Source organism: Heptranchias perlo, chromosome 30 (assembly GCF_035084215.1).
Source record: "Heptranchias perlo isolate sHepPer1 chromosome 30, sHepPer1.hap1, whole genome shotgun sequence".
Lineage (NCBI taxonomy): Eukaryota > Metazoa > Chordata > Chondrichthyes > Hexanchiformes > Hexanchidae > Heptranchias > Heptranchias perlo.
Genome location: NC_090354.1, coordinates 5,932,217 through 5,942,597, shown reverse-complemented (window position 1 = coordinate 5,942,597; position 10,381 = coordinate 5,932,217). Strand labels below are relative to the sequence as shown.

Sequence of the window (10,381 nt, the reverse complement as noted above, 5' to 3'; positions counted from 1 at the left end):
TGCTGGTTCGAACCCTTGCCCTGCTGTCATGGTTCCATTTGTAGTAACAGATTTTTCTTTACAACACCATTTATTAAGGTATAGATCTCTTTGGGAGCCCATCTCAATTGTGTCTTTTCAAGATGTGGAGATGCCGATGATGGACTGGGTTGACAATTGTAAACAATTCACAAGCTTTCGGAGGCTTCCTCCTTCCTTTCCACATTCACCTGAGGAAGGAGGAAGCCTCCGAAAGCTTGTGAATTTCAAATAAAATTGCTGGACTATAACTTGGTGTCTTTTCAAGGTTGACGAGCCCAAGTTTTCCACATCTTCCTCATAACTCAGTCCTCTGACACGAGGAATCAGCCTCTCCTGGCTTTTACCTCCAGGGCTGAAATGCCTCCCCTGTGTGTCTCGGTGACTAAAACGGGACACATTACTCAAAGTGCATTCTGACCAGAGCACAGTATGGTTTTAGCAGGACCTCCTCTAATTTATACTCTATTGACAATTCTATAAATATGTTAAAAGGGACACTCACCAGACAGAATTCTACGGTGTCACTTTGGACTCTCACTGTTCTGTGCTGTTTTGTGAACCAGATCCGCAGTAGAACTGACAATGGAATGTATATGTGGGACTGTGTTTAGAAACAGCAACTCACAACATTCTATGTAATAAAATAAAGATGTTTGATTCATCAGAAAGACTTGCATTTATTTAGCGCCTTGTCACATCTCTCAGAAACACTTCAGAGACGATGAATTACTTTAAAATACCGTGACTATTGGTTACGTAGACTAACGTGGCAGCCATTTTGCGCAGAGCAATGAGATGGACGTCTACTAGTCTGTTTTGGTGGTGTTGATTTCAGAGAGGAATATTGGCCGGTGCACAGGGAAAACTCATTGCTCTTCTTGAAATAGTGCCATAATGCCCATCTGAACCACCGAAACAGGCTGGCAAGATGTCCACACAAGTGCATTTTCCACCAGGGTAGTTATCAGTATCAAGAACTCTGGCTAATGTATCCCCTCCCTATCCCAGTGGTGTTGAGGCTAATTGCAGCATTCCAACTACTGCATGGACCAGGGATTAGAATATATCCAAATTAACAGGAACATTGATTTAAACTTTATTAGCTAACCTCATCAATCCCACACTCCCAGTGGAGCCAGGGGAAAACTTTGCATTTTATAATAGCACCTTTCATCCTCAGATGTCCCAAAATGCTTTACAGCCATTGAATTACAATTCATAGAATCATACAGCACCATCATGCCCGTGCTATCTCTTTGAAAGAGCTATCCAATTAATCCTACTCCCTCTCCCTTTCCCCATAGCCTTGCAAATGTTTTCTTTTTAAGTATATATCCAATTCCCTTTTGAATCTGCTTCCACCAACCTTTCAGGCAGTGCATTCCAGATTATAACAACTCGCTGTGTAAAAAAAAATTCTCTTCATCTCCCCTCTGGTTCTTTTGCCAATTATCTTCAATCTGTGTCCTCTGGCTACCGACCCTCCTGCCAGTGGAAACCTTATCTACACTATCAAAAAATATATATAATTTCGAACACCTCTATTAAATCACCCCTTAATCTTCTATCCTCTCTACATAACTGAAGTCCCTCATCCCTGGTATTATTCTGGTAATTCTCCTCTGCACCTTCTCCAAGGCTGCAATACTGTAGAACCAATGCTCTGGCCTGCATTCCTCTCTGCATGACTCCTCACAGGGAGCAGGATGGACAAATGTATCCTTTAATGTGGTCCCTTTCCAGTCTATATTGTTGAGTACCATATCGGATGGTGACCAAACTAAAGGAATCATGATGCTAGACAATGTTAAATGTTTAAAATATCAATTAGACACATTAGGCACAATTTTATAATCGCAGCTAATGTCTGTCCTAGTGCAGTGTTAATTGTGATTGCGTCTAAGTGCACAGAATTAATTTATTCACCACTGTTATATGTAGGAAATGTGGCAGCCAAGATTCACACAGCAAGGTCCCCACAAACAGCAATGAAATAAATTACCAGATCATCTGTTTTAGGTGTTGGTTGAGGGATAAATGATGGCCAGGACACCTTGAGAACTCCCCTGCTCTTCATGAAATGTAAGGAGTCTTACAACACCAGGTTCTCGTCCAACAGCTTTATTTGAAATCACAAGCTTTCGGAGCTTTCCTCCTTCGAAGAAGGAAAGCTCCGAAAGCTTGTGATTTGTCCACCCCAGTCCATCACCGGCATCTCCACATCATGCTCTTCTTCAAATAGTGCTGTGGGATCTTTTACATCCACCTGAGAGGGCAGATGAGGACCGTGTTTAACGTCTGATCAGAAAGATGGCACCTCCGACAGTAATGCATTGAAGTGCAGTACTGAGCTCGTGGGCTCAAGTCTGTGGACCAGGGGCTTGCTTGAAACCACGAACTTCTGAATGACTCAAAGTTTTACATTTACAAACTTATTTAGAAATGGTATCGACATAAAGACGTTGAGAGGATTGGGTGGCAGTGTCGCTTGCCCTTGCCATGTACAGGCATTTATATTTCGTGTCATTGTTTTTGTAAATGGTACTGAGCGATATTAACGGTACAATAATTGTTGATACTGGTAGGTGGCAGTGTTTTCTTGGGTGTGGAAGAGGGTGATGTTCATTTGGTTGTAGAAGCGTCTTGCAGCAGTAGGGGGAGCAGCCTTAGAGCTTGGAGAAAGAAGCAGAGGGAGACAGAGACAGACAGACAAACAAGAGGCATTCACAGGGTTTTTGGTTCTCACCCTGTCCACTTCACAGGAGCTACTACCATGCCATTTTTTTTATACCCCCGAAATGCACCCTCAAGCACAGAAATTTAAAGGATAAGAATTAATAAATAACATAGAGGCAAGGGGGATATTACAAAAGGAAAATATTAAGATTTTTTCTTGTATTTTATTTCATTTTTTTTTTACAAAAATGGCAGCCAACTGTACTGCCAGTGCCAGCAAGACCAAAACCAAGAAGAAACATTTTGTGGCTCAGAAAGTGAAGCTGTTCAGGGCCAGTGAGCCCCTGCTTAGTGTTCTCATGTGGGGAGTCAACCACACCGTGAGTAAGATCAGATCTGTCTTTATTTCTTGGAATTATGATGATTTATTTACGTGTATAAAATGTACTTTTACTGTGAGGTGCTGGACTTGAGAGATGGCTTAAGATGCTGAGTTTGTCTGTCTGTCTTATCATCTCTTAAGAAAACAAAAAGGCCCTGATTAAGATTGTGCATTGATTTCCTATTTTCTTTGAAAAAAAGAGAGAAGCCGGATGACTTTTATTTTTAATTTAATCTTATGGATAAATATAGTCTTTGAAGGAAGGTTTGAAGCTGAGGCCTGTTTGGTTTTAAGGGTCTTTCTTTTGGAGAGGGAGACTCACTAATAATGAATGATATACATTTTGGGACATGTTGATAAATATTTTATGATGTGAATTAATTGCATTGTTTTATTTAGAAGAAGAAATACATTTATATATTTTAATTTTAAAAGATCCAGCTCGGGCCCGATGAAGAGTTTGGTTTCAATACAAAAAAAAAGTGAAAATAAAAATATTTAATGTTTTATTTTGATGGGGTTGTCGGGGTTTTTTTTTTATTTACTGGGATATTTTTTGCGCCTTTTATTTCTTGTGAGTTCCCCCCCCCCCCCCTCAGGCCCGAAAAAGGGGGGTTTTAATTTTTTTTTATTTTAATTTTTATTTTAAATTCCCAACGGTTTTTATTTTATTTCTTACTCGATCTTTTCGTCCTTTAATCTCCCCTCTTCGTCTCTCCCTCTCGGGCCCGTTAACTCCCTCTCGGCCCGGCTTCAGCCTCACCTCACAAACTTTATATTATTCTATCTTTTTTAAAAAAAAATATTATTAATAAAACGAACCCCTTTCCCACCCCCCCCCTCCTCCCGGTCTGTCATTTTATTCCCCCCCCTCCCCTTCTTCTGATTTCGGATCCCACCAACCGCGTCTCTGATGTCGGCCTCTGTTCTCAGGCGAGTCCGCAGGCTTCTGCGGCCTAGCTCTCCCCCCTCAAGCTTGAGGTTTTATATTTAAGAGAACTGTTTAACTGTCTCAAGGCATTAAATTCCCCCCCCCCCCAAAAAAAAAACAACCCAGGAGAGTAATGAGGCAGATTCAAGTGAGTGTTTTATTTTTTTTGAGGGGTGGGGGGTGGTGGTTGTGTAGACTTTGTGTTCTTGTACAATTGTGGGTTATGGTTTGTAATTTGTGTTGTGTTTTAGGGCCAGTAATTCCAGTAATTTCATAGTTTCAACGTGGAATTGCAGCGCTTCAAGTAATTTTACGTTTCAGACATGTTTGTGACTGCGTGTGGTGGTTCATTCAAGAGTTCTTTTTTCAGTATCCTCCAACCTACTACTGGGTTGGGTATAAAGAGGTAATAAAAGTTCCTCGAGGGACGATATGCATCTCGATGCCAGCGCGGTGACCCTCCCCACCTTTGGATCATACAGATCCACCCCGCCCAGGATCCCTCAATACGGGGCAGCAGAGCAGTGCATTCATTTGGGGGGTTTGTCTGTTCGTGATGCTGGTATAGACCAGTTGGGCCGAATGGCCTGTTTCTGTGCTGTAGACTCCCCGTAACGCTGGGAGTTGTGAAGTAGAACTGGTGATCCGGAATCCTTTTGGATAGATCGGGATATCCGCATTATAAACGCTAGCCCTCGGCAACTGGGGCTCACCTCAGTGATATGCGGGGTACGCTTCGGATTTATAGAATTAATATTTCAAATTCCGAATGATGTGCAAAGATTAGGATAGTGACTTCTTGATCCAACCATTCCTCTGTGATATTCTTGATTCTGGTGTTCTCCTGATCATGCTGGCTAGGAAACGCAGATGAACATTCCAGCAAGGAGCAGGGGATAATAATCAGGAGTAGTGACCATGGCTAACTTTTCTTCCCCCCCCCCCCTCCCTAGCCCAGGGGTACTTACATCAATTGTCGTGCACCTACTGCTGAAATCAGCTCACCCAGTACAGATTGAAGCTGGGGCATTTCCAGATCTGTATGGTTCAGTTTCACATTGGGCAGTCTAGTTTCCCATTGAGCCATCGGAGGAGCCTGTTTCGTGACGAGCCTGTTTCGTGACTTTATTTTAGCACTGATTCCAAATCTGTTGTGGGTCTGCATCATTTCATTTCTCCACCCAGCCAGGAAAGGTTTAATAGTGTATACGTAGAGACAATGTTCCCACAAAACTAGGAGTCATAAATATAAAATAGTCACTAATAAATCCGATAAGGAATTCAGGAGAAGTGTCTTTACCGAGAGGGTGGTTAGAATGTGGAACTTGCTACCACATGGAGCAGTTGAGGCGAATAGCATAGATGTATTTAAGGGGAAGCTAGATAAGTACATGAGGGAGAAACGAATAGAAGGATATGCAGGTGGGGTTAGATGTAGTAGAGTGGGAGGAGGCTCGTGTGGAGCATAAACACCGGCACAGACCGGTTAGGCCGAATGTCCTGTTTCTGGGCTGTAAATTCTATGTAATTCTGTGAAAGAAGAAATATATATATACTCTAGTGCTACTTCTGTAAATTCACTTTTGCTTCTATCCTGCAGCCTTGTTTCTTTGAAGGGGGGGGGGGGGGGAGAAATGCCGCAATCCATAGTAATCTGGGTGAGGAGTCACGTTCTGCTTGAAACATAATTAGTATATTGAGCAATTCATTTTGTGACGCTTGGGGAAATTAGGTCAGGCCACAGGAGAGCGTGGACACTATGCCAGTTATGTCGTACCAGCAGAATTTCACTTTCCTTACAAAGTAATGGCACCTTTAATAACCTGTGAAATAGATAAAAGGATATTTCGCCGGCGATTGTGAGTTGCAGCAGTTCTTTTTGCGACTGTAGCTTTTTTACACAAGTGAAATGATGCCTGGTGGCCAACAGAACTATGTGGATAATGTTTTCAGGCGAGGTGGCTCTCGCTGTAGAGTTTGACATGCAACTTCAAATCGTCTCTTTTGACGACTGTTACAAGCATTTCGACACAAGAATCAAAAATGTAACCAGCTTGCTTGGAGAATAATAGGTACTCATGCCCATCCATTTTCTCCCATCGCACTGGGGTACAGTTCCATAGGCAACAGCTGCCCTCTGGTATTTCAGCCAAGTGGCCATTCTGCGTGTATGAGCTTTTTGACTGGGTGGGGGTTTACAAACAGCAGAGTCCAATACTGTCCTCACCTGATTGTGCACATATGGCTATTTCCAGCAGCACTGGATAGTAATTAGGGAAGAGAATGCTAGCCGTGTGATACTGAGGCCAGCTATAGTGCCCCATCCCTCTTGCTCAAGAGATCGGCCAACTTGGCGCATTCTGGGAATAGAACATTAGACTTCCCTCGTGTGTATGGCTCAGGCAAACGCCAGATGGTTTAGTTGCTAACTGACCCATTAGGGCGAGCGCGTTACATCTTTTAACTATCCTTTTTGTCTTTTGGAGACCAGAAAATTGTGTGAGAGCAATGAAGTTTTTCTCGGATCCCCAGTTCCCTGCTTTGACAACCTGCTTCCACATCGAGGCAACAAAAGGAGCCCCATGGAGTTAATTGTCCATGGAGCATTTCACCAGTTAATAGATTCTGGAGAGAATTGCTAGATTTTTGCACTATTATTTTTGGAACAGTTTTAAGTATTATGTAAGTCAAGTGCCAAAATGTAAGTGGATTACTCTGAGAATGATGGGTCTTAAGAGGTTTCAGTGCAGTAATCTTGATGGGTTTGGCTAACGTTATAAACCAGGAGTGTCCAAACTGCGGCCTTTGTACCCTGGCCCATTTGGCTCCCAAAGGCCAGACAACACAGCCTTATTTGCACTTTAATCATTTTTTGCACGTTTTGTCCTGTTTGAATTCCATGGGCCTGAAGGTTTGGGAAGGGCTGTTGTTAGTAATTTTGCCTTGATGGTGGATCAGAACACAAAGATCGGCAACTTGAGAAATACGCTGGATAATAGGAATATTGATGCAAACTCCATGTGGCATGAGAGGCTCTGTGGTACCTACCTAAGTGGCCCATGAAGGCAAAAAGCTCAGACATATCTTGTCATAAACCCCAAGAGTGATTTACAACTTAGCTGAATGCTGACCTGGGGTTACTACCTTGAAATCGCTCCCCTGTGGCTATTTTGTGCTTTGATAAAATATATATTAATATAAACTATTAATTGTTGGTGTTCAGAGGGATTTGGGTGTCCTTATACATGAAACACAAAAAATTAACATGCAGGTAAGCAAACAATTAGGAAAACAAATGGTATGTTGGCCTTTATTGCAAAGGGGTTGGAGTACAAGAGTAAGGAAGTCTTGCTGCAACTGTACAGGGCTTTGGTGAGACCACACTTGGAGTACTGTGCAATTTAATCTCCTTTTCTAAGGAAGGATATACTTGCCTTAGAAGCGGTGCAACGAAGGTTCACTAGATTGATTGCTGGGATGAGAGGGTTGTCCTATGAGGAAAGATTGAGTAGAATGGGCCTTTACTCTCTGGAGTTTAGAAGAATGAGAGGTGATCTCTTGCTCTCGAGGCAGTACAAAGAAGGTTCACTCGGTTAATCTCGGGGATGAGGGGGCGGACATATGAGGAGAGGTTGAGTAGATTGGGACTCGACTCATTGGAGTTCAGAAGAATGAGAGGCGATCTTATTGAAACATATAAGATTGTGAAGGGGCTTGATCGGGTGGATGCGGTAAGGATGTTCCCAAGGATAGGTGAAACTAGAACTAGGGGGCATAATCTTAGAATAAGGGGCTGCTCTTTCAAAACTGAGATGAGGAGAAACTTCTTCACTCAGGGGGTAGTAGGTCTGTGGAATTTGCTGCCCCAGGAAGCTGTGGAAGCTACATCATTAAATAAATTTAAAACAGAAATAGACAGTTTCCTAGAAGTAAAGGGAATTAGGGGTTACGGGGAGCGGGCAGGAAATTGGACATGAATTTAGATTTGAGGTTAGGATCAGATCAGCCATGACCTTATTGAATGGCGGAGCAGGCTCGAGGGGCTGATTGGCCTACTCCTGCTCCTATTTCTTATGTTCTTATGTTCTTATGATCTCATTGAAACATATGAGATTCTGTGTGAGCTTGACAGGGTAGATGCTGAGAGGGATGTTTCCCTGGCTGGAGAGTCTGGAACTAGGGGGTATAGTCTCAGGATAAGGGGTCGGACATTTAGGACTGAGATGAGGAGGAAATTCTTCACTCAGGAGGGTTGTGAATCTTTGGAATTCTCTACCCCAGAGGGCTGTGGATGCTCAGTTGTTGAGTACATTCAAGACTGAGATCAATAGATTTTTGGACTCTGAGGGAATCAAGGGATATGGGGATCGGGCAGGAAAGTGGAGTTGAGGTCGAAGATTAGCCATGATCTTAATGGATGGCGGAGCAGGCTCGAGGGACCATATGGCCTACTCCTGCTCCTATTTCTTATGTTTTCTTATATTACAAAGTTTAATGGGGAATTTGTATTATGTTTTTGCCCCCTTTTTGTGTCTGGTGTTCTGGCGACCAGGGTACTCCTTGCATGGTGCGTGATTGCAAGATCATAAGACTGTTTGGATGGAGAAGGCTTCTAGGCCCCTTTGATCTCACTGTTGCAGATTACCAACTCTACCATTTTCCCATTACAGCATCGAGTTGCTTCCTAAATGAGCCTGTTGTCCTGGCTTCATCCATTTTTGGTAACCCTGTTTGATCATCCTCTATGACACCTACACAATAGGGTTATTGATTATGACATAACAACTTGACATGACATACCATAGCCAGTTTATTGAATTACTATGCATAAAGTTATAGTATGTACTGACCACATGGCAATCAAACATGGAATTGATTACCATGTGGTCAGTACATACCATAACTTTAGAAACTATTTTTGTCATTGTTCATATCGCTAATTCTTCATAAAACTTGTCTTTCAAACTCAGTTTAGAACTTTTTTTTAAAAAACACTTTTTGGAATTTTGAATTGTGTAGCATTGGCTGCAACATGCAAGGGACAAAAACAAGCAAAAATAGCAGTAAAGAAAAATAAAATCGCAAGAGGAGATCAACATCAAATTATATACAGTGCATCAGACTGCAAGCTTGTAACAGACAAACACCTGATTAAGCAACATTAGGCACAAGGAAAGATCTGAGGCATAGTTATCAGGACTCCCAAGGATCAATCAAACAAGGAGAGAAGCATTTGGTCGGTTAAGTGGACATCACACCTATGGGGGGGGATGAAAATCAGAGGAAAGTGGGCAAAAAATAAAAATAATATGGAGAGAAGGGACATGTTCAGTTGGAACATTGCTTGGGGTGGTCCTTACTGCTGGCTACAGTAAGACAGGGCGGGGGAGAAAGAAAGAACTTGGATTTATATACTGCCTTTCACAACCTCTCAAAGCACTTCATAGCCAATGAAGTACTTTTGAAACGTAATCGCTATCGGCAAACACGGCAGCCAACTCCCTCACAAGGTTCCACAAACATCAACGTTTTAAGTGTCCAGATAATCTGTTTTACTAATGTCGGGTTGAGGGATAAATATTTGGTCAGCACATTGGAAGAACTCCCCTGCTCTCCCTCAAATCGTGCTGTGGGATCTTTTACATCCATCTAAGAGGGAAGGCGGTTTAATGTCTCATCTGAAAGACGGCACCTCCAGCAATGCAGCACTTCCTCAGTACTGCATTGAAGAGTCAGTCTGGATTATGTGCTCAAATCCTACAGCGGGGCTTGAACCTACGACCTTCTGACTCCGAGGCGAGAGTACTACTGAGACAAGGCCGACTCTTAAGATAGAAAGCCCTCCCATAGCCCTGGAGTAGAATGCAGTTTTTTAGATGTAGCACAGAAAACAGGTGTGAAATATGAATCTTGTGGATAGTGAATTTGTCAGTCACAATCTTATAGTAAAGTGCTTTCTTGATACTTAGGATATGAAGAAGTTTTCTGTGAAACTCTATTTTACAGCACAGCTATACACTTATGAATTGGGATTTCTTACTTCTAAATTTGAATTCAAGTATATATTTTTAACTCTGCAAAGCTGTTTCTCCAATTTTAAATTGGGGGAGATTTGCTCATCTAATGGTGAAGAGAAGCTCTCTTTAAAGTGGCAAAGCCTGCCCTGTGCTTCAGCAGTATAAATAGAATGATTCAGGAGTTCCAAATCAGAACTGATATAAATTAGACTCGCCTCAGGAATAAGTGCTGATTTTGTTGCCTGTATAAATTGCGAATTGACTTGATCTAACTTTCCTTCATTCGTACTACAGCGGGAAGAGGGAGACTCACTCTGCTTCACTTCAGAGTCAGGTCTGACTTTACACCACAAA

General features: G+C 42.3%; 1 protein-coding gene across 6 annotated transcripts in view; it reads left to right on the top strand.

Annotated features, from left to right (window-relative positions):
• The first annotated feature begins 2,717 nt into the window (after nucleotides 1–2,717).
• LOC137299850 (phosphatidylinositol 5-phosphate 4-kinase type-2 beta) overlaps nucleotides 2,718–10,381 on the top strand; it is a 78,011-nt gene continuing 70,347 nt past the window's right edge. For 5 of the 6 annotated variants that reach the window (XM_067968788.1, XM_067968784.1, XM_067968783.1 and 2 more), the window contains exon 1: nucleotides 2,718–3,077. In XM_067968788.1, the coding sequence (XP_067824889.1) occupies nucleotides 2,946–3,077 (132 nt within the window). In that variant the 5' untranslated portion in view covers nucleotides 2,718–2,945. Of the gene's footprint in view, nucleotides 3,082–10,381 lie in introns of all 6 variants that reach the window. The other variant, XM_067968786.1, reaches the window with a different exon arrangement.